Source organism: Lithobates pipiens, unplaced genomic scaffold (assembly GCF_037356315.1).
Source record: "Lithobates pipiens isolate NorthernLeopardFrog02 unplaced genomic scaffold, aLitPip1_a1.2 Scaffold_18, whole genome shotgun sequence".
NCBI classification, from domain to species: Eukaryota; Metazoa; Chordata; class Amphibia; order Anura; family Ranidae; genus Lithobates; species Lithobates pipiens.
Window position 1 is genome coordinate 355,364,931 of NW_027507758.1, and position 25,045 is coordinate 355,389,975.

The 25,045-nt window shown below is 43.8% G+C and overlaps 1 protein-coding gene across 1 annotated transcript in view; it reads right to left on the reverse strand.

The window, feature by feature from the left end:
* LOC143988168 (zonadhesin-like) overlaps nucleotides 1-25,045 on the reverse strand; it is a 127,454-nt gene that overhangs the window by 10,904 nt on the left and 91,505 nt on the right. Inside the window, exons 4-8 of the mRNA XM_077487527.1 lie at nucleotides 15,316-15,917; nucleotides 14,664-15,225; nucleotides 6,804-7,003; nucleotides 1,159-1,539; nucleotides 754-1,040 (exon numbers count right to left, since the gene is read on the reverse strand). Coding sequence (XP_077343653.1) covers nucleotides 754-1,040; nucleotides 1,159-1,539; nucleotides 6,804-7,003; nucleotides 14,664-15,225; nucleotides 15,316-15,917 — 2,032 coding nt within the window. The remainder of the gene's footprint in view (nucleotides 1-753; nucleotides 1,041-1,158; nucleotides 1,540-6,803; nucleotides 7,004-14,663; nucleotides 15,226-15,315; nucleotides 15,918-25,045) is intronic.

The following is a 25,045-nucleotide window of genomic DNA, read 5'->3' on the forward strand; positions in this document are numbered from 1 at the left end:
CGGCGCCGCCGAGATGTCCTTCGTATCTCGGTGGCGCCCGGAAGTTCTCTGCGGCTTTCGGCCACCTCGGCCGTACACGGAGGCTTTCGGCCTCCTCGGCCATACTAGGCGGCTTTCGGCCGCCTCGGCCACACTCAGAGGCTTTCGGCTGCACTCGGAGGCTTTCAGCCCCTCTCGCCGCTTCTCATCGGTTTTCGGCCGCCTCGGCCGTATTCGGAGGCTTTCGGCCACCTCGGCCATACTCAGAGGTTTTCGGCCACTCTCAAAAACCGCCGAGAAGGGCCGAAGGCGGCCGAAAGCCGCCCAGAGCCCAAAAATCGGTAGTAAATTGTGCCGGATCGGCGTATAACACGTACCGCGATTTTTCTCCTGATTTTAAGGGGAAAAAAGTGTGTGTTATACGCCGATAAATACGGTACATATTTACGTTTTTGGTTGTAACATGACAAAATGTGGAAAATGTCAAGGAGTTATGAATACTTTTTCAAGACACTGTAGTTTGCACCAGGCTTATGGTTACACAGAATGTGATACAGCCATGATGACAAATGCCTGAGCACAGCTATCTTAGATTTCTGCAAAGGATCTGAATTAAAAAATAAAAACAACCCCAGAATAATCTTTACATAAAGGAATATTCATTTTGCTAGCCAGTAACTTTATGTAAGTATCTTTCAATATTCACCCAACTCCTTAAATTTTGGTGGATGAGCCTAGTTCTAGAATGAGCATCAATGTTTTATTTATACTTACACCCAGTTATCGTCAGGAACACGCCAGCTGTTTCCAAAGTCATTGGATGTGGGGGCAAGTAACCCTTCAGGTGTCAGAAAGTCATCTTTTTGATCGCCATTATAATTCCCACAGAGCCCACACAGTTTTCCTTTAAAGTTCTCATTTACTTTAACAAAGAGTTCATGGTCACCACTAAACTTAACTTCAAGACCAAAGTCAGTTTGCAGAACAACAAAGGAACCACTTAAGTCTATTGAGATGCCAGGTGCTTGGGTCCGAGGCAGTGAAATAATGAGCCCATTAATCTAAACACAGAGAAAAGTACAATAAACTAGGAGCAACAAATGATAACCAGAAAAAAAAATGTATTTTTATGCTAAGGGGGTCACCATACTTTAGTTGAAGTTTGATTATAAATCTTACCTCCACCACTTTATTTTCGCCCAGAATAATATCAAGGTCATTGAAGTTGACCACAACCGAGTTTATAGCTGTCCAGTTTAAGCTCCCTCTATGCTCATTTCTTGTAGTGATTGAGAAATACAGACTCGTGTTTCCACAGGTCTCCACGACTGTATAATTACAGTCTCCTTGGAAATGGTATAGCTTGCCATCAAATGTTATATAGTGCGGATCACCATAGATATGGCAGATGGAGGTATTGGCGGGGAAACAGCCCTTAATTCCATTTTGTACTTTGCACACCTCATCAGGATCACAGGTCTGAGTTCTGCAGCTAACTTGATTGTTTCCTTGACATGTACAGTGACCCTCACAGTCCTTTTTCCAGAATGTCTCATTTTTCTGTAAAATATAGCATTGCATAACACATCTACAAAGCTACTATCATAAAATTGTATATAAAATATGTGATTGGTATCTTGTGGTAGATGGCAATAAAGTTTGTCAAAATAATAACTGTATTATTTAACTCCTTCACTACTCAAGTATTCTGGGAAAAAAGTTTTTGGATTTAAATAATCTCAAGTCTGCACTAACAGCACTTTGTTTTACAGATCCAGCTTTGAGCTCTAAAATAGATAGGAGTCAGCTGTAAAGCCACTCTATCACATCTAAATGCCAGGAATGCTGCTGCCCTCCCAGCTGAACCCATACCTGCAGAGGTCCTGGGTCTTCATCCCACACAAGCCCCTCGCGCTTACAGCCTAAGTCTCATGGTTGGAGCCGGCTGGGTTCTAATATTTTCAAAAAGTGTATTATCCTTAGTGTCGGGCATGGCAATATGTTTATTCAATGTGGCACCTTTCTATATTTTTTGTATGGTGAATACTGGAGAGCATCTGATTTGTCTGGAGATTAATCCTGCCGATATTGGAGAGGAGATTGTGGTACAGCTTTTAATATGCTGATCGGATAAGATTCCATTGGACCGATATTGGATGGTGGATCATGAACGAACTTATTCCGTTTTTTTATGGATGAACTTTTGATATAGCACACACGTTTTGCAATTTATATCACTACAGGATTTGTTTTGATGAATTTCCAATGGTAGATCTAGGTTTATGAATTTTATGAAGCAAATATATTTATTATTATCACATGGATGAACTTTGAGATGTTTTTTCTCCCCCCATAATGCAAAAAGTCCGGAAGTGCTCAGCTTTGGACATTTCTGAGTTCAAAACTGATGTCAATGTGGGCAGGAAAACAAGAGATCAGCTTTAAAAAATGCAGTGAATGCAATAGGGTTCTAATAGACTCCTAATGTCTCCATAAAGCAAACCTGAGACCAGAAGTTTATTATCATTAATGCCTCACTTGTGATAGTCATAAAGTTAAAAAATGTGCATGCATATACGAATGCAAACATGCCCATAGGGTGCATGCAACAACAATTAAACAATACATGTTAAAGTGGTAATAAGCCAAAGCATTAAAAAGAAAAATCCTCTGCAAGCCAATGGCATAGTGTGCTAGTATGCATTGCATACTAGCACATTATGAAACAATTACCATAGAATGGAGCCCTCCAGAGGTGCGCTGTCACTGCTGACTAGACATGTGCATTCGTTTTCGACCAAATGCATTTTCGTCCGAATTCCAGGTATATTAGATATTTCAGGTATTTTCGTTATCGTTTTGACAAACGATAACGAAGGCATAGAATCCGAAAAACGAAAGATCCGACATAAATAAATGCTTTATTTTCGTTTTCATTTTGACACAGTTCGATACAAATAGGAGATTCGACGTGACTCTGACAATAAACAATCTGTGTCTATTGAACTTGTATCATAACAGTCCATTCCTTCACACAGGGGCAACACGACTTCCAGCGCGACTTTGGGAGGCAACTTGGACACGACTTGAGTGTGAATCAGAGCGCGACTTACAACACGACTTTAATGTAAAAAAAAAACGGCATGGGTTCCCCTTCATAAGTATACCAGGCCCTTCGGGTCTGGTATGAATATTAAGGGGAACCCCGCACCAACAAAAAAAAATGGTGTGGGGGCCCCCCCTCAAAATCCATACCAGGCCCTTCAGGTCTGGCATGGATATTAAGGGGAACCCCGCGCCAAAAAAATAATGGCGTGGGGGTCCCCCTCAAAATCCATAAGGGTACTTAAGGTGCCAAAGTCACGTGGTCCGGGGTTCCGGTCCAGAAGTTGTTGCTGACTCCGTGGTCCTGGTCCTCCTGACCAGCCCCCAGGGGCCCTTATGGCCTGGGGTGCGGATCCATCCGTTTCTGAGCCTCAGAACTGGCTAGTTCAAGGCACAGTACTGGAAGGAGGATTCTAAGGTGTTCCGATTCCATCTCCGGTTTTTGAGAGGCCCAGCAACTCTACACTCGACCAGGGGAGGACTCTTCAGTGAGAGAGCCACGCAAGGCTGGCTGATCGGTAAGAGCCTGGAAGCTAAGCTGCCATGGACATTGATTGAATCCACAATTCTTACGGTATCGCCAAACCGGCTGAAATATTCTGGTACAGTAAGAAAAGTTCCTAATTCTACTCTTCCAGTTGTAACCAAGTTTTTAACCAAGTCTGTGTGAGAGACTTTGAATGCTAGATTTACCTGTTGGCTGCTAAACCCAAACTTAAGCATTTATCCAACAGTTAAAGAGTACAATTGCGAGCGGCTGTTCCCTGGATTGTGTGCATAGAGAGAGACTTTTTTTGAAGTCAGCAGTTCCAAGCACCTGAGCTAAACTCTACCCGATACCCTCTATTCCCAACTTAGAGACTGAGTTTGTTCAACCGTTTTATGCAAAATGAAAATCCTAACAAGGAATTCAAGTGTCGGTCTCTACAGTTACTGGGTTATCAACCCTGGGAACCCCTAGACAAGGACAACGAATGTGAACTGGAGGAGGTAATCGGTAAGCCCAGAAAAATTCAGCAGCTCCTGCGGGAGTTAGTGCTACACAAGGATTGGTGATACAGCTCCAGTGGAGACACCTTTTTCCCATGATAACACTTACAGGAGTGAATTTCCCTTCCTAGGGGTAGATTTCCTCTCCCTCCGTTTGTAAGTAGGCGTTGTTTGTAAGACGGATGTTTGTAACCCGGGGACCACCTGTAATAGGAATAAATTCTAGGACCATTATTTAAAGTTAACTGTAAACTGATGTGCTGTAAAGCTTTTTAGAACATCACCTATGGAAATTTTGGGATATCACATGCTGTTGCCGCCATTTTGAGGCAGTGTGAAATTTTCTGTCTTGACAGTCTTTACTATATATTTACTCTACTCTGAGTCATCCTTTATATTTTATAGAAAACGAATATTCATTTAAAGTAATTTTACTGAAAATGTAGATTTGATAAATGGTTGCACCAATATCATGCAAATTAAAAATAATTAAATTAATATCATTTTATAATATCAGTCTCCTGCTTTCAGAAAATATATAATAATTTGTGGTTTAAAGGGGTTGTAAAGGTAAATGTTTTTTTCAACTTAATGCATTCTATGCATTAAGGTGAAAAAACATCTGACAGTGTCTGCGCCCCCAGCCCCCCCGTTTTACTTGCCTCACCCCTCGAAAGTCCCGCGCTCGTCCCCCGACGTCCTTTCCACCTTTCAGCCTGGCCGCTGATTGGCTGGAGTGGATGGATGGAAAGCAGCGCAGCCATTAGCTTGCGCTGCTGTCAATCACATCCACTGACGCGGCACGCCGGGGGCTATAGCCGCCGGCTGTATCACGGGAGCGCGCCCGCAGATGCTTCTCACCATGCGAGAGAGCTCGCATGAACGTGAGAAGCACCTGCAGGAGGAAGCCGAGACAGCCGCCGAGAGACCCCAGAAGAGCAGGTTCGGGGCCACTCTGTGCAAAACGAGCTGCACAGTGGAGGTAAGTATAACATGTTTGTTATTTTTTTTTTTTTATTCACTTTACATTCCTTTTAAGTTGCTTTTTTATGTAAAAAAAAAATATACATTTTAACGTGTGTGTGTGTGCTAAATGAAAAAAAAAATGGCTTAGCAGCAAAATGATCAATACTGTTATAGTGGAGATGCTACCTATATCAATTTAGTTATACTGTCCATACTGTCTGTTCAGTTATAGAGTTATGATATTAACAAACCAGCCTAACTGTTTAACAACTGAAGTGTAAATTTAGACCCATTTGTTAGCATTATAAGTGCATGTTTTATGAGATGATAGTAACCCCCACTGAAAAAGCTTTTTGGGATTAGGATAGTAAATGCTGAGTTAGGCCTAGCTTACACTGGCATATTTTGCTATAACATGGGCAAATGCAGTAATAAAGTGGTTGTAAACCCATGGGGGAAAAAAAAAAAGCAACCTGCAAGGCAAAGGCATAATGAGCTAGTATGCATAGCATACTAGGTCATTATGAATAACTTACATGAGAACGAAGCCCCCAAAGCAGTCCTCCGTCTTCATGTCTGCCGCTGCCATGGATCCCAGAGTGACTTCCGGGTCTCGCTGCTCCGGCGCTGTGATTCGCCGGAGCAGCGATGACGTCACTCCCGTGCATGCGCACGGGAGCCGACACTCGCTGCATATCGCCGCGATCTGCGGCCTGCCCAGTGCGCCTGCACGCCGCTGTCTACGGTGCATGCGCCGTAGACAGCGATGGCTGTCTTTTTGGTAATATCTCCTAAACCATATAGGTTTAGGAGATATTACTTGGACCTACAGGTAAGCCTTAATCTATTCTTACCTGTAGGACAAAGTGGTTTGTAAGGGTTTACAACCACTTTAACGCCTGGCATATTTGGTTTCTGTTCATGTGACACTACCTCATCTCTTTTTTTTTATGCCAAAAAAAGTTAAAAATAACTCCTGTTTATTTGTGTTAAATACATTTTGGTGGGACTAGAATTAATAAACCATTATGTAAATGTTGTGCAACATAAAAAAATGCAATTAGCATATTTTTATTCTATTAGGCCTCTGTCTTCAAATAATTAACCACCTCATCTCCGGTTTTACCCCACTTCATGACCAGGCCATTTGCCATTTAGCACGGCGCTACTTTAACTGGTCATGCAACATTGTATCCAAATTAAATTTATATCATATTTTTTCAGACATATAGAGCTTTCTTTCAGTGGTATTTGATCACCAGTGGATTTTTTATTTTTTTATCATATAAACAGAGACCAAAAACATTGAAAAAACAATCATTTTACTTTCTGCTATAAAACATATGTAGGATTTTTTTTTTTATCGAACTTCTGCTACATCTTGGTAGTAAAAAAATCACAATAAGTGTACATTGATTGATTGATTGATGGTTTGCGTGAATTTTTATAGCGTCTACAAACTATGGTATATATACTGGAATGTTTTATATACAGTATCTCACAAAACTGAGTACACCCCTCACATTTTTGTAAATCTTTTATTATATCTTTTCATGTGACAACTCTGAAGAAATTACACTTTGCTACAATCTATTGTAGTGAGTGTACAATTTATGTACAGGGGATTATACTTTCTAATTACAAGGTTTCCCAGCTTTTTTTTTTTTCTATTTATTGTATTCTTATAATTAACTGTGTTCCTATACATATTTCCAAATCCAAATAAAATGTTTCAAAGGGTAATAAAACTTGCCAACACTTACCTGATAGTATTTGCCATCATAAAAGCATCCACATTCACTGACAGGAACACAATTGGGTCCACTGAGCACAAAGCCATTATCACATTCACAAGCATCAGTACAAGGCTTACTACAGTTACTCTGAGCACTCTGGTCCTGGCATGTGGCTGGGCAAGCACTAGTACAAGGATTGTAGTGACTGTTGGCAGGACACAGGATGGCTAAATAAAGGAAAGATAACAAGTAATAAACATGATAAAGGAAAAAGTATCTCTAGTCAAAGGCCATAACTATAGACCAAATAGGCCAGAAGTAAATGCACAAAGCAAATGCAATTGGCAAATAATATGTTGGTAAGATGCACTGGCATGGTATTAAGAATAAAAAGCACTGCATCTACAGTACCTCATAAAAGTGAGTACACCCCTCACATTGTAAATATTTTATTATATCTTTTCATGTGACACTGAAGAAATTACACTTTGCCACAATGTAAAGTAATGGGTGTACAGCTTGTATAACAGTGTAAATTTGCTGTCCTCCCAAAATAACTCAACACACAGCCATTAATGTCTAAACCACTGACAACAAAAGTGAGTACACCCCTAAGTGAAAATGTCCAAATTGGGCCCAATTAGACATTTTCCCTCCTCGGCGTCATGAGACTCATTAGTGTTACAAGGCCTCAGGTGTGAATGGGGAGCAGGTGTGTTAAAATTTGGTGTTCTTGCTCTCACTCTCTCATACTGGTCACTGGAAGTTCAACATGGCACCTCATGGCAAAGACCTCTCTGAAGGTCTGAAAAAAAAAATTGTTGCTCTACATAAAAATGGCCTAGGCCAGTGATGGTGAACCTTGGCACTCCAGATGTGTTTGAACTACATTTCCCATGATGCTTAGGCACTCCGCAGTGTAGTTGAGCATCATGGGAAATGTAGAAATGTAGTTCCAAAACATCTGGCGTGCCAAGGTTCGCCATCACTGGCCTAGGTTATAAGAAGATTGCCAAGACCCTGAAACTGAGCTGCAGCATGGTGGTCAAGACCAAACAGCGGTTTAACAGGACAGGTTCCACTCAGAACAGGCCTGGCCATCATTGACCAAAGAAGCTGAGTGCACGTGCACAGCATCATATCCAGAGGCTGTCTTTGGGAAAAATACGTATGAGTGCTGCCAGCATTGCTGCAGAGGTTGAAGGGGTGGAGGTCAGCCTGTCAGTGCTCAGACCATACACTGCACACTGCATCAAATTGGTCTGTATGGCTTCCCAGAAGGAAGCCTCTTCTAAAGATGATGCACGAGAAAGCCTGCTGTTTGCTGAAGACAAGCAGACAAAGGACATGGATTACTGGAACCATGTCCTGTGCAGTACCGGATTAAGAAAATCATGGGCCTGGTGCTGAGGATTATGGTGGGGCTTTTTATATATATAAAAAAAAAATTAAAATGCAAACAATTTTTTGTTATAACAAATTAAATTAAATAGAGAGAGGGAGGATGAAAGAGAAAGAAAGGGAATGAGAAAGGGGTGAGGGGTAAGGGAGGGAGCAGGGGCGTAACTAGAAATCACAGGGCCCCATAGCAAAATGTTGTATGGGCCCCGCCCCCCTCACCCAGGGGCAGATCCAGAGTCTAGTCTCGGGAGGGGCACTGACAGAAACTACTTACATTTGTGTTATGGCGTCAGGATGATTGAAACACATTATTTCTATTATTACATTGATATAGAAAATGAAATAGTTCAACTCACCATAATGCAGAAACAGTGGGAGCCCCGAGTGTGTCACCTGCCACAAGTTGCGGATTGTCACTTGCCACTTCACTTGTCACACATTGCAGATTGTCACTTGCCACACATTGCAAATTGTCCACTGTCACCTGCCACACATTGTGGATTGTCCACTTGCCACGTCACCTGCCACAAGTTGCAGATTGTCACTTGCCACACGTTGCAAATTGTCCACTTGCCACGTCACCTGCCACCCATTGCGGATTGTCCACTTGCCACATTACCTGCCACCTATTGCAGATTGTCCACTTGCCATGTCACCTGCCACAAATTGCAGATTGTCACTTGCCGAACATTGCAAATTGTCCACTTGCCATGTCACCTGCCCCCCATTGCGGATTGTCCACTTTCCATGTCACCTGCCACACATTGTGGATTGTCCACTTGCCACATCACCTGCCACACGTTACAAATTGTCTGCTTGCCACGTCACCTGCCACTCATTGCGGATTGTCCACTTGCCACAAGTTGCAGATTGTCACTTGCCACAAGTTGCAGATTGTCACTTGCCACACGTTGCAAATTGTCCACTTGCCACGTCACCTGCCACCCATTGCAGATTGTCCACTTGCCACTTCACCTGCCACAAGTTGTGGATTTTCCACTTGCCACATCATCTGCCACAAGTGGCAGATTGTCCATTTGCCACGTCACCTGCCACAAGTTGCAGATTGTCACTTGCCACACGTTGCAAATTGTCCACTTGCCACGTCACCTGCCACCCATTGCGGATTGTCCACTTGCCACATTACCTGCCACCTATTGCAGATTGTCCACTTGCCATGTCACCTGCCACAAATTGCAGATTGTCACTTGCCGAACATTGCAAATTGTCCACTTGCCATGTCACCTGCCCCCCATTGCGGATTGTCCACTTTCCATGTCACCTGCCACACATTGTGGATTGTCCACTTGCCACATCACCTGCCACACGTTACAAATTGTCTGCTTGCCACGTCACCTGCCACTCATTGCGGATTGTCCACTTGCCACAAGTTGCAGATTGTCACTTGCCACAAGTTGCAGATTGTCACTTGCCACACGTTGCAAATTGTCCACTTGCCACGTCACCTGCCACCCATTGCAGATTGTCCACTTGCCACTTCACCTGCCACAAGTTGTGGATTTTCCACTTGCCACATCATCTGCCACAAGTGGCAGATTGTCCATTTGCCACGTCACCTGCCACAAGTTGTGGATTATCACTTTCCAGCTAAGGTGGGAATGGGGATTGTCACATCTGTTTCCCAGTCTGAGTCAGGCAGCAGAGAGATGATGTAATCTCTCTGCTGCCTGCATAGTGAGTGAGGGCGGAACTGCCAGTTTGCAGGGCAGGCGCCTGGCGGTGAGAGATAATGTAATATCTCTGCTCCGCCACCCGCTGATTGGCCACCCACCCACCAAGCCTCCCAGCTGGCAGCTTCCCCGCCCTCCCGCTGAGTCACCCAGCTGCGTCCTCTCACACAGTCAGTGTGACTGTACAAGCGCCGAGCGGACGGGCAGCTCGGCGGCTCATCCACTGCACGCTCACAGGGCCCTCCTTGGCTGCGGGCCCCATGGCGACTGCACGGGTCGCTATGGTGGTAGTTCCGTCACTGGGAGGGAGGATGAGAGTTAGAGGGGGCATTAGAGAGAGAGAGAGGATGCAAGGCAAGTGACTGAAGTCACAGAACCCGGAAGGAAGACCGGGTGAAGATGGAACAAAAGTCTGCCCATTCTAGAGCTGGTAGCATTAAGGATATTCAATATTATTTTAAAATTTATACTTTATATTTTAAAGAACAGTTTTTGTGTATAAGAGGCATAGAGGAGAAGTATGGATGGTATCAAAGTGGGAAGTATATGCAAGTGAGGGAGAGGAGTGTGCAGGGTATAACAGTGGGCACTATGTAAAGGAGAGGAGTGTGGAGGGTATGACAGTAAGCAGTGGGTACTATGTACAGTTCGGGATGATATAGAAATCAGGGAAGGAAAAATGTAATGCCCTGTACACACGGTCGAAAATTCAGACGGAAAAGGTCCGATTATCGGATTATATTGTGGAAAAATCCGATCATGTGTGGGCTCTATCGGACTTTTTCCATCGGAAATTCCAATGGAAAAAATTTGCGAGCAGGATCTAAATTTTCCCACAAAAAAATCCGATCTGACTTTTTCTAATTGTTTGTAGAGAATTCCAACGGACAAAGTGCCACGCATGCTCAGATCAAATTACGAGACCAAAGCTATTGGCTACTAGCTTTTACGTAGTCCCGTCATACGAAACTAATGTCACCACGTTCCAAACGATCGGATTTTCCGACAACTTTGTCCGACCGCGTGTATGCAACACCAGTTTTGGACAAAATGCGTCGTAAAAAATATGACACATTTTGTTGAACAGGGCATAAAGGTTTGTGGAAGGATGTTTAGGGACTATGTAGTGGTTAAGTGGGCCATACATAAATAGAAATTAAGCCAACTAAGCAGGGACCAGCTATAGTCAATCTATGTATGGGCTAGCTGGTTGTACACAAGTTAATCTATTAATCAACTTGAGTACAACCAGCCTGTCAGGTTTTTCCCAAAATAGTGCTGCCAGCTATAGTTAGCAACACTGATCATTGTATTCTGTGGGTTGAGAAGGCTCCCAACTGGCAGAACACAATAACACTGCAGGATGGATTCCCCCAGCCACAGGTCAGCAGGTGTGGGGACAGGCTGGGGAGGGAGGTGTGTCAGCGGGGGGTGTGAGGTGGTCATGGAGGGATATCAATTAGCGGGTGGGGGGAGTAACTGGGAGTGATATTTTTGGAGTAGGGTCTGTCATCAGCAGGTTGGGAAATGGTCACATGTGATATAAGTTGAAGGGAGGTGGCTAACATGGAAAGTGGCTGGGGAGTGACCTGGTTGGTGGTGAGTGTGAAATGGATGATGTTTTTCAAGTTTCTTTCACATTTGCAGTAATGCTTACTGCCCTCTGAAAAGTGATCTGTGGTGCATTGCTTTTCAATGAGGGGTATAGCAGCAGCTTACATGCGTTCATGAGGAGCTACTGCTGCCTCCTTTTTTGTTTTACATTGCTGAATGGCAGTTTTACATTGTTTGCTGCTACTGCGATGCTGCCTCTCAAACGCTGCAGGCTCCAAGCTGTCCATTGAGCTCAGTGCCTCTGACAAGAATTGAGAGGCACTGTGAGCTCATCCTCTCAGTCTGCTGCAAACAGAGTGTGCCAGCTTGTATTTAAACTGCCCGCTCAGTATGTAGCTTCTAACAGGCTGCACAAGGAGCCACATATCTCCAGGACCATAGGTGATAGGAGGCAGTAGTGGGGTAGACCTTCAGCTACCTACCCCCTAAATTTGGGCTCTATGTGACCCCCTGGTCACAGAGCCATGACCCTCAAAGTCAATCATTTTTTTGGGGGGTTTTCATTTTTTTTTTTTAAATGGGCCTATCTTAAGGTAAGAGGCCGGGAGCTGCAGCTCTAACAGCCCCTATGTTAATCCAGCCCTGATCATGTGGTCTGATGATTAAGGATGAGCCTTTTTGCCGAATAGCGAACAATTTGGGGTGTTCGTGGCAAATTTGAAAGCCGCAGAACACCCTTTAAAAGTATATGGGAGAAATCAAAAGTGCTAATTTTAAAGGCTTATATGCATGGTATTGTCATAAAAAGTGTTTGGGGACCTGGATCCTGCCCCACGGGACATGTATCAATGCAAAAAACATGTTTTAAAAACAGCCGTTTTTTTCAGGAGCAGTGATTTTAATAATGCTTAACATGAAACAATAAATGAAACACAGCCTGCCAGGTTGTGTGCTCGGATAAGGGTCTGGTATGGATTTTTGGGGGGACCCTCACGCTTTTTAAAAAAAAAGTTTTAATATTCATACCAGACCCAAAGGGCCTGGTAATTGACTGGGGGGATCCCATGCCATTTTTTCAATGACTTATTTTATCTGTATTGCCAGGACCGACAATTCATCCTAGTACTTTTAAATTACTTTTTTTCTTTAGAAATATCATTTTGTGCAGGGACTGTTCTAAACACTGGAAACATGCACCACTTTCCAGGCATACTATGGACACCCCCCAGGTACGAAATTTAAAGGAATATTTCACTTTTATTGTTTCACTTTAAGCATTATGAAAATCACTGCTCCCATAAAAAATGTCAGTTTTTAAAACTTTTTTTGCATTGATACATGTACCCTGGGGCAGGACCCAGGTCCCCAAACACATTTTATGACAATACCATGCATATACGCCTTTAAAATTAGCACTTTTGATTATTCATGTTCGTGTCCCATAGACTTAAACGGTGTTCGTGTGTTTGAACAATTTTTTTTCCTGTTCGCATGTTCTGCTGCAAATTGAACCTGGGTTTTTTTGGCTTATCCCTACTAATGAGACCAAGATAAGCGTATTTGGTTCAGATGGTTTCAAGCGCGTGTGGCGGCAACCAAGTGAGGAGTACAAAGACAAGTGTGTCTTGCCTACAGTCAAGTATGGTGGTGGAAGTGTCTTGGTCTGGGGCTGCATGCCGGCACTTGGGAGCTCCAGTTTATTGAGGGAACCATGAATACCAACATGGTGCTTACTGCGATAGCCAGCTATAGATGAGGGTGGTGGCAAATTTTTTGGTTTCACATTGGTGTTTGTATTGGTCCAGCAATGCACCAACACCTTTGCAGCCATTGTGCCATTTGCTGGGTGTTTGGTGTGCTGCTGTACATTTAAGAAGGGGTGGGCTACCCTTCAGTCCACCTGCCCTCATTTATCCATCAGAATGCATGTGCCTCCACTGTGGGGACACTCATATTTCCAGATACCAAGGTGCCGTGACGTGGCTCTGTGGCTCACGCATGAGTTTGCAAATACGTGTGGACTAAACCTCTGTTTTTAACACATACTGTTAGTCAGGTTTATTTGGTTGTCTGTGAGCTGCTGGCAAGTAGGCTTTGGTTTTTTCCTGGGCATTCCCCAGGCTTTTGTTGCGACATGTACTGAGACATTCTGAAGCAGAGCATGATCCCCTCCTTTTGGAGACTTGGCCGCAGGGCAGTATTCCACCTTGATAACGACCCCAAACACACCTCCAAGATGACCACTGCCTTGCTAAAGAAGCTGAGGTTAAAGGTGATGGACTGGTCAAGTATGTCTCCAGACCTAAACCCTATTGAGCATCTGTGGGGCATCCTCAAACAGAAGGTGGAGGAGCACAAGGTCTCTAACAGCCACCATCTCGGTGATGTCGTCATGGAGGAGTGGAAGAGGACTTCTGTGATAACCTGTAAAACTCTGGTGATTTCCTTGCCCAAGAAGGTTAAGGCAGTGCTGGAAAATAATGGTGGCCTCACAAAATATTGACACTTTGGGTCCAATTTGGACATTTTCACTTAGGGGTGTACTCACTTTTGTTGCCAGCGGTTTAGACATTAATAGCTGTGTTTTGAGTTATTTTGAGGGGACAAAAAATTTACACTGTTGTTATACAAGCTGTACACTCACTACTTTACATTGTAGCAAAGTGTAATTTCTTCGGGGATGTCACATGAAATGATATAATAAAACATTTACAAAAATTTGAGGGGTGTACTCACTTTTGTGAGATACTGTATGGCTCTGTTATAATGATTTACCCTTACTTTCTAACCTGTTGATAACAATTTCACCGGATAGGAAATGTGAAATTCACAACTGAGACATAGATAGAAATATAAATCTGATTGGGGTTCCAGCCTTCTTCCACTATACTAAAGAAAAGCAATTAAATATCTTTCTGGGGTAGATTTTGGACAGTTCCCCCACTTTGTTTGGTAAACCATTGTCAGCAGGACAAGGGAGGTTAAAATTTTCTAACGATGACAATTAAACTCTCCCAGATATTTCTAATCCTTCCCCACTCTATCCAAAACTAAGAGAAAGGTTTTGACAGATAAACTTTAGGTATATGACTGACCTTCAATAAATAAAATGGTTGATGATGTGCATGAAATGCCAAACTATACATTATAAATGCTTGCCAATAAACATACATGCTACTGTCCTATATGATTAACATATGAGATTACACATTAAAGTACTTAAAACAATAGCATTACTTACAACAGAATGTTGAGTTTCTCCAAACAAGGGTGACTCCTGCTCTTTGGCAGGTATCAGCATAAGCTTCCAGTGCTTTACATAAACTGCCAGCGCCAAGAGTGCACAAATCCAATACACAGCTGTCAAAGAAGTGACTTGGGTTGATAACTAAGTGGCAAGCCTTGAAAGGACCATCTTTACTTGTTAACAAACCACAGAACTGGTTGTCTGAATAAAGTTCCTCTGTCTCTGGTGGACATGGTGGTAAAGGTGTAGGAATAATGGTGTTACATAATGGGTCATCATATTCCACCTTCCAGCTGTCTCCCAGCTGATTTGAGTTCTGAGCTAACTGTCCATTGGGCATCATAAAGTCATCATGTCCGATGCCATTAAAGTTGCCACACATTCCACAGGTTTGATTAAAATATGTAGTGGGGATCTTCACATCTACTGTATGATCAATGTCATAAGAGACTGTGAGATGGAATTCGGTCTCCAGAATAACATATCGACCACTTTGCTTCACTGTCAGAGATCCATTGACCAAGATAACTGGAAGATTTGTCCAGACACCATCCACCTGTTAAGCAATGATACATGTTCGATTTACCCATGAAAATTCTATATTAACATCATGAAGGATATTTCTTGAATGTTTGAGAAAACTTACCAAAACTCGACTGGGCTCATTTTTAACAATGGTTATCTTGTGATCATTGACATCCACCATAACTCTATGAATATATGATACAGTTGAATTCCCATTACAAGGTTCGTTCTTTGCCTCAATGTTAAAATATGGCAGAGACGTGGCATTGGTACAAAGCTTGGAGAGAGTATATGTGCATATTCCCATGAAGTGATGAACTTCTTTATCAAAGGTGTAGTAATGAGGATCCCCCCAAGTTACACAATCACCGAATGTGAAATCATAGCAGTCAAGAACTCCATTGTTTATACCACAATATTTGCCAGGTGCACATGGAGCAGGATTGCACACTAAACTACCACCAGCAGAGGGACATCTGCATTTAGTGGAACAGGTATCATCAGTCCAGAACTCCAAGCCTACTGGGTAATGTTTACCATCTTGCCAACATCCACATTGACTACTTGGTACACACGTCTTATCATAGAGAAGATATCCCGGGTCACATACACACCCTTCTGTGCAGGGAAGAGTGCAGTTGGATTGTGGTACTGGATTGACACAAGTTGCTGGACAAGCTGTTCCACAGACCTCATAATGACTGTTTGGAGGGCAATTCAGAGCTGTAAAACATAAACTATTTGTAAAATCTACACCAGACTATCACAGAGTAAAAATACATATGTGATCAGCAGCACAAGCCCTATGTGAAAGTTTGTTAACCGCTTGCTGACAAGCCACGGCAGTTTTACTGCGGCAGAATGGCACGGCTGAGCGAAACATTACCTTACGTCGCTTCGCCTTTTGGCCAATAGGGGCGCAGGCGCTGTGTCAAAAGTGTTCAATGTGTCCATCATAATGTCGTAGTCCTTATAAAAACCGCAGATCGCCACCATTACTAGTAAAAAAAAAAAAAAATGCCATAAATCTATCCCCTTTTTTGTAGACGCTATAGCTTTTGCGCAAACCAATCAATATACGCTTATTGCGATTTTTTTTTATACCAAAAATATGTAGAATAATACATATCAGCCTAAACTGAGGAAAAAAATTTTTTTTATATAAAAAATGTGGGATATTTATTATAGAAAAAAGTTAAATATATTTGGCCTGATTTACGAAAGCCGTGCACCATCAGTAGAGGTGCACGGTGAGGCGCAAAGCACATTTTCATATTTACGAAATGGTGCGCCAGGCAACAGAGTGAGAATATACCCCATTTACTATAGTGATCATGGCTCACAAGAGAATGCAGCCTGTACCACTATGGACATGGCACATGGCATCTTCAATTCAATATTAACAGAAGATAGAGGTGCCAATATTATGGGCTGATGCGAGGAAGTTTAGTAACAACTGCCCAAGTAACAAACATGCCCAAAATAGAATAAGAAAGGCACAGCAAGCCTGCAAGTACGTAATCGGCTCTTGTGCTTGTTCACATGCATCTGTTCACTGCGCGGCGAAAATCTTAGTAAATGTCAAGCAATGTAAATGCAATTGCGTTGGTTGAACGGCGCACCTCTAAACGTGTTTTTTGGGGTTTTTTTTACGCTGGTTCACCTTTATGTATTTTTTAAGGATATTTGCACACAGGTCATGTTAGCATGTTGCATTGCCAACATGTGACATGAACCTTGTTAAAATTATGTAAAAAGAGTCTCGCTCCTCTAGCTCCTCTTAAAAGGGCATTTAACCTTCCCCCTCTAATGCATATGATTTCCTTGTGCTAGATTTTGCTTTTAAAGGGGAACTCCACGCTTCATTCTCTAATGCTCTTGTCTCTCTCCTCTAACCCCTTGGATTTCCATGGGCTAACCTTTGCTTTTAAAGGGGAACCCCCCACTCCACTCCATTATCAAAAGACTGTGAGTTGCCTTCACCAATCCAAACAACATCTTTTTTCAGAGCACACAACAGGGCCAGCTAGAAAAGGGGCAAGAAGGGCGATCGCCCAACCCCCACCTGAACCATACAAGGCCACTTGCACTCAACATAGCTGGCTGCCTTTGGGGCATGTTGAGCCCAATACCAACCACAAAGCACCTTATACCCACTAGCCATTTTTCAGCTTTCAGTGCTGTCACACTTTGAATGACAATTGCGCAGTTATACAACGCTGTATCCAGATGAAATTGTTTTTTTTTCTCCACAAATAGAGCTTTCTTTTGGTGGTATTTTATTACCTCTGTTTTTTGTGCTATAAACAAAAAGAAAAGTGACAAGTTTGAAAAAAAACGATATTTTTTAGTTCATAAATTTCCCAATTTTTTTAAAACAAATTTTTTCCTCAGTTTAGGCCGATATGTATTCTTCTACATATTTTTGGTAAAAAAAAAAAAAAAAAAAAACGCAATAAGCGTATATTGATTGGTTTGCACAAAAGTTATAGTGTCTATAAAATAGAGGATAGATTTATAGCATTTTTATTATTATTTTTTTTTTACTAGTAGTTTTTACTAGGGAAGGGGTTAACAGTAGGGGGTGATCAAGGGGTTAATATGTTCCCTGGGAGTGATTCTAACTGTAGGGGGTGGGGATTCACAAGGGGAGGAGACCGATCAGTGTTTCTCTGTACTGAGAACACACCATCAGTCTCCTTTCCTCTGACAGGACCGCAGGGCCAGATTAAGAACATCATGGGCCTGGTGCTGAGGATTTTGGTGGGGCCTTTTGTAAACAATAAATAAATAAAAATGCAAACAATTTTTTGTTATAACAAATTAAATTAAAGAGAGAGAGGGAGGATGAGAGAGAGAGAGAGAGAGAGAGAGGGAGAAAGGGAATGAAAGAGGTGTGAGGGGTAAGGGAGGGAGGATGAGAGAGCATGCACATGAGCATGTGTGGGAATGACATCAACGCAGCCTGGGCAAGGCGAGTGACTGAAGGCACAGAACCCAGAAGGAAGACCGGGTGAAGATGGAAGTGCCCGGGCCCCGCCGGATTGATCACAGCACAGCACTGGAGAGCTCAGTCTGACAATTTAGGTGTACTCTAATGTGCTAATATGCTGGGCATACTTGTACATTATGGCATAACCTACCCCAGGGCCTCTAAAAAGTAGTAATGTTAGCAAAGTTTACCTCCACTTTAATATCACAGAAGCCTCTCATGGGGCCTTCTACTGACCCTGTGGCCCTAGGGCAGTGCCTAAGTGCATAGTTGTCAACATTTCAAAAATATTTTCAGGGACGCTTTTTTTTTTTTACAAGTGCTATATTTAGAGTAGCTGACATCCCCTATGTTCCTCTATACATCACAATAGTAATTACAAAATGAAATAAGTACTAATAATGGGGCAGAACAAATATGAGGACTATGAGATTTCCTTTAGTTGAATTAACAAAAGTGTGCCCATTCTAGAGCTGGTAACATTAAGACCCCTTTCACACTGGGGCGTTTTTCAGGCGTTTTTCAAGCGCTTTAGCGTTAAAAAAGCGCCTGTAAAGCGCTTGAAAGAAGCCTCATCTGCAGTCCCAATGTGAAATGTCAGCGCCCGAAAAACGCTCGTAAAGCACCGCTTAAACTAGCAGCGCTTTACCAGCGTTTTTCGAGCGTTAATGGGGCGCTTTTAACCCCTGCTAGTGGCCAAATAAAGGGTTAAAAGTGCCCACAAAAAGCTGCTGCCAGTAGCGTTTTTCAGGTGTTTTTCGGGCGTTTTACAAGCGCTTCCCATTGATTTCAATGGGAAGAGGCGTTTTAGGAGCGTTGTATTCACTGCTCCAAAAGCTCTGCAAAGAAGCTGCTTGCAGGACTTTTTTTGACGCTCTGCCAGCGCAGCGCCTCAGTGTGAAAGCACTCAGGCTTTTACATTGGGATTGCTGTTGCAGCTTCTTTCAGGCACTTTTTTTAACGCTGAAGCGCCTGAAAAATGCCCCAGTGTGAAAGGGATCTTGGTATGAAAGCACTCGGGCTTTTACATTGGGATTGCAGTTGCAGCTTCTTTCAGGCGCTTTTTTTAACGCTAAAGCGCATGAAAAACGCCTGAAAAACACCCCAGTGTGAAAGGGGTCTGAGGATATTCAGTATAATTTTAAAGAACAGTTTTTGTGGGTAAGAGGCATAGGGGAGGAGTATGGATGGTATAAAAGTGGGAAGTATGTGCAGGTGTGGAGAGGAATGCGGAGGGTCTAACAGTGGGCACTATGTACAGGAGAGGAGTGTGAAGGGTATGTGAGTGGGCAGTATGCACTGCAGAGGAGTGTAGAGGGTATGACATTGGGCACTATGTATAAGAGAAGAGTGTGGAGGGTATGACAGTGAGCAATATGTACAGGAGTGCGGAGGGTATTACAGTGGGCACTATGTACAGTAGAGAAGTGTAGAGGTTAGGACAGTAAGCAGTAATTACAGGAGAGGAGTGTGGAGGGAGGGTATGACAGTGGGCACTATGTATAGGAGAGAAGTGTGGAGGGTATGACAGTGGACACTATGTATAGGAGAGGAGTATGGAGGGTATGACAGTGAGTAGTATGTACAAGAGAGGAGTGTGGAGGGTATGACAGTGCGCACTGTGTATAGGAGAGAAGTTTTGGAGGTAGGACAATGGGCACTATGTATAGGAGAGGAATATGGAGGGTATGACAGTGAGTCGTATGTACAGGAGAGGAGTGTGGAGGATATGACAGTGGACACTATGTATAGGAGAGGAGTATGGAGGGTATGACAGTGAGTAGTATGTACAGGAGAGGAGTGTGGAGGGTATGACAGTGCGCACTGTGTATAGGAGAGGAATATGGAGGGTATGACAGTGAGTCGTATGTACAGGAGAGGAGTGTGGAGGGTATGACAGTGCGCACTGTGTATAGGAGAGGAATATGGAGGGTATGACAGTGAGTCGTATGTACAGGAGAGGAGTGTGGAGGGTATGACAGTGGGTACTATGTATAGGAGAGGAGTATGGAGGGTAAGACAGTGAGTCGTATGTACAGGAGAGGAGTGTGGAGGGTATGACAGTGGGCACTATGTATAGGAGAGAAGTGTTGGAGGTATGATAGTGGGCACTATGTACAGGAGAGGAGTGTGGAGGGTATGACGGTGGGCACTATGTATAGGAGAGGAGCGTGGAGGGTACGACAGTGGTCACTATGTACAGGAGAGAAGTGTATGACAGCGGGCGTTATGTATAGGAGAGAAGTGTGGAAGGTATGACAGTGAGCAGTATGTACAGGAGAGAAGTGTGGAGAGTATGACAGTGGGCACTATGTATAGGAGAGGAGGATGAAGTAATCTGGGAAGGAAAAATGTAAAGGTTTGTGGAAGGATGTTAAGGGACTGCGTAGTGCTTAAGCGGGCCATACATGGATTGAAATTACACCAATTAAGCAGAGACCAGCCATAGTCGATCTATGTATGGGCTAGCTGGTTTTATACAAGTCAAACTATTAACCGACTTGAGTACAACCAGCCTGTCAGGTTTTCCCCCAAAACTATCAGTGCTGCCAGCTATAGTTAGCAACACTAATCATTGTATTCACTGGCAGAACACAATAACACTGCTGGAGTGATTGCCCCATTCACAGGTCAGCGGGTGAGAGTGTGTGTGGGGACAGGCTGGGGAGAGAAAAAAATGTAAAACATTGCTTAGTACACAACAAAAAATCGTGCTAACTTTAGTGTTTTTTTTTATGAATGAAACGGTTTCTTTTCAAAAAAAAGTTTGAAAAATTGCTGCGCAAATGTCATGTAACATAAAAAGTTGCAAAGGCCACAATTTTATTCCATAGGGTGTCTGCTAAAACAATATGTAATGCTTGGGGGTAATTTTCTAGCATAAAAAAATGATGATTTTTACATGTAGGAGAGAAGTCTCAGAATGGGCCTGGGTGGCAAGGGGTTAATTATCATAAGTAATATACAAATAATTATTATAAGCACTGTGAGTTCATCCTCTCAGTCTGCTGCAGAGTGTTTCAGCTTGTATTTAAACTGGCCGCTCTGTATGTAGCTTCTGACAGGCTGCGCAAGGAGCCCCGTATCTCCCGAACCATAGATGATAGCAGCCCCATATTTTAACCAGCACTGGAGTGGGTCTTTAGCTACATACCCCCCAAATGTGGGGTCTCTGTGACTGCTGATCGCTGAGCTATAATCCTCAAAGTCGATCTTTTTTTTTCTTTTTTTCTTTTTTTTTTCTTTTTTGGGCAAATGGGCCTATCTTGAGAAAGGGGCCTGGAGCTGCAGCTCCAATAGCCCCTATGTTAATCCGGCCCTGCAGGACCATGGATCCGTGTGTTTACATACACAGATCCACAGTCCTGCTGCCTTACCAAGCAATCGTAGGTGCCCGGTGGACATCGTGGCCGGCAGGCACACGCATCAAGTCCCAGCTCACCGCCGGCAGCGCGCGCGTGCCCCCTGGTGGGCGTCATATGACGCCCTCCTGCAACGAGAGCTGCGCCGCCTGGCCGTCAATTGACAGCCGGTCGGCAAGCAGTTAAAGGTGCTTTCCACATTCCATAAAGCTTCGTCTGCAGCCCCCCACAAACCCAGAGCCTAGGGTTGTGTGGAAGAGGTCCTTTCCCCCCTGAATATGGGAACAAGGTGGTTGACTTTTGGAGTGCCCAAGCCCCTCCTGCCCCCAAGCATCCACCCCCCTTTAATTAGTGTGTGGGAGGGGCACAATATTTTTTTGAGTTTGGGATGGTATTTTTAACGTTGGGGTTCTCATTTCAAGCCTTAACAGACCCAAATGACCTTGTATGTATTGAGGGAAGGGTAGTTTTTGTTTTGTGTTAAAATCTTGCAGCTGCAATGTAGATTTGTAACTTTTCTATAAAGGCGCACATCTTTGAAGCAGCATTTTGGATACATGCTACAGAGGCACCACTTTACAGGCAGAGTAAGAACCCCCCCCCCCCCCCCCTCCCAAGTTACTAGCTTTTAAGCAATTTTGCATTTTTAACCACTTCACATCCCAGCTATAGTAATATGACACACGCAGGTGGGATCTCCCATCCTGGGCGGGTGTCATATGATGCCCTCCTCTTCCCGGCTGTCTAGGGGGTGCGTGTGCCGGCAGCCGCGATGTCTGTCTGGCAAACGCGTTTGTCCGGGAACACAGCAGGACCGTGGATCTGTGTATGTCAGAGGAGAGGGGACCGATGGTGTGTTCCCAGTACAGAGCAACACCAATCGGTCTCCTCCACTTGTGAGTCCCCTCCACCTACAGTTATAATCACTCCCAGGGAACATAATTAACCCCTCTTTAGCCCCCTAATATTAACCCCTTTCCTGCCAGTCACATTTACACAGTAATCAATGCAATTTTATAGCACTGATCGCTGTGTAAATGTGAATGATCCCAAAAATGTGTCAAAAGTGTCAGATATGTCCGCCATAATTTCACAGTCATGAAAAAAATAAAAATCGCAGATCACCGTCATTACTAGTAAAAAAAAAAAATGCCATAAATCTATCCCCTATCATGTAGACACTATAACTTTTGCGCAAACCAATCAATATACGCTTATTGCTTTTTTATTTACCAAACATTTGTAGAAGAATATGTATTGGCCTAAACTGAGGAAAACATTTTTTTTTTTAATTGGATATTTATTATAGCAAAAAGTTAAAACTTGTGTTTTTTTAAAAATTGTCACTCTTCTTTTGTTTATAGCGCAAAAAATAAAAACCACAGAGGTGATCAAATACCACCAAAAGAAAGCTCTATTTGTGGGGGGAAAAAGGACATCAATTGTTTGGGTACAATGTGGCATGACCGCGTAATTGTCAGTTAAAGTGTGACAGCTCTGAAAACTGGTCTGGGCAGGAAGGGGGTGAAAATGTCCTGTATTTAAGTGGTTAAATGCATTTCTCCTTGTTTCGTTTTTGGGGTAGTCCAAATTGTTGACATTGATATATGTCCCTTACAGTGGGACCTGGCCACCCATACCCATTTTAGAGGCCAATAACTAGAAGATAAGCCAGCCAAGTGGGGACTAACAAAATTAACAAGTCAGTTACCATACACTGCAATGTATTTGTTGTAGAACTTTTGCCCATGTTTGGCTCTTTGTTTGCCCCCCTGAACAAGGGGGTGTTTGTCTCATCTGTAATTTTGTAGCATTCTGGATGGTGTACTTAATTGTGGACATGGGGGTGGCTTATTTTGTGCTAGCTGCATTTGGGTTGGTCTGGGCATGCTTAGGGACTTTGATACACCTGTATCTAGCCTTTATTGCTGTTCTCCAATAGAGCCATCTGCAGGAGTTAGTGGGTGTTGTGTGCCTTCAGCACAGCACAGTATACACCTCTATCTACCCTTTATTGCTGGTGTTCTATCATACAGGCATAAGCAGGAGTTAGTGGGTGTTTTGTGCCTCCAGCAGAAATTACACTACCCAATTGCTGGTTTTCCCATCTCCCTGCAAGCCATTACCATGTCTCGAAGGCCAACAAGGTGAGGCAGACAGGCATGAACCAATAAAAGAGGGCAAGCAGGCTCTGTGACTAGAGACAACAGTGCTGGTCGTGGACGCGGTGCATCGTCATCAGCACGTGGCCATGGAACACGCTTGTCCTTATTTTCAGCAACAGGACGTGTTGAGCCGCATCATGCCGAAGACTTGGTAGAGTGGATGACCAAGCCCTCTTCATCCTCCTCATCCTCTCTCTCCCAGGCTCAAGGTACTAGCAAAGCAGCTGCTAATGCATCCTCTTCTCTCGCCTCAATGTCATCATCAGTCACTCCTTCCCTAGACCCACCATGTCGTCCTGAGGAGTCCCCCGAACTGTTTGAGCACAGTGTTGGGTACATGTTCCAGGAGGATGCCCAGTGTTTTGTAGGTTCTGGTGATGATACTCAGCTAGAAGAAGGCAGTAGCGTGAGCGCAGAGAGAGGGAATGCTCAAGAAGGACAGCAATCTGGCACTCATGTTCCACAAGCTGCAGCATACTGCCAGGTTTGCTCCAGTAATGAAGAGGGAGGGGGTGATGAGGTCACTGACTCCACGTGGGTGCCTGGTAGGAGAGAAGAGGAGGAGGAGGAGGCACATCTCCAATGAGGCAGGATGCCCTCCAGGGGCCAGCTTAGGGGCAGCACACCGATCAAATCACACTGCAGAGCTCCGACTGTGCATGGCGCTGCCTCTGCGCATTATTTTAAAAGTTCTTTGGTGTGGGCTTTTTTGAGATGAGTGCATCAGATCGCACCGCTGCTATCTGCAACATATGTCTCAAGCGTATCTCACGTGGCCAAAACATCAACCACTTGGGCACCACATGTCTGACCAGACATATGTTGACCTGCCATGCAGCTCGTTGGCAAGCGTACCTCAAAGTACCACACCAAAGAACAAAGCGGATCTCTCCTTGCTCCTCATCAGCTGGGATCTCCAACCCCACTAGACCTTCAGTCCTCTCTGAAACCTGCACTGAGAGGAATGAAGGTGTAGAATTAGGTGTGTCACAGCCAAGTGCTTGCGGGCACTCTGCTAGCAGTACACCCATGTCCGATTGTAGCAGGCAAATTTCCCTGCCCCAGCTGCTGGACCGTAGAAAGAAGTTCACTCCCAGCCATCCACATGCCCAGCGGTTGAATGCTAGCTTGGCTAAATTGCTAGCACTTCAACTGCTGCCTTTTCAGTTAGTAGACTCGGCCCCCCTTCCGTGAGTTTGTGCAATGTGCGGTTCCTCAGTGGCAGGTCCCCAAACACTCATGGAAGGCGATTCCGGCTCTCTACCGGCATGTGGAAGGCAATGTCCTTGCCTAGCTGAACAGGGTGGTTAGTGGTAAGGTGCATATTACCGC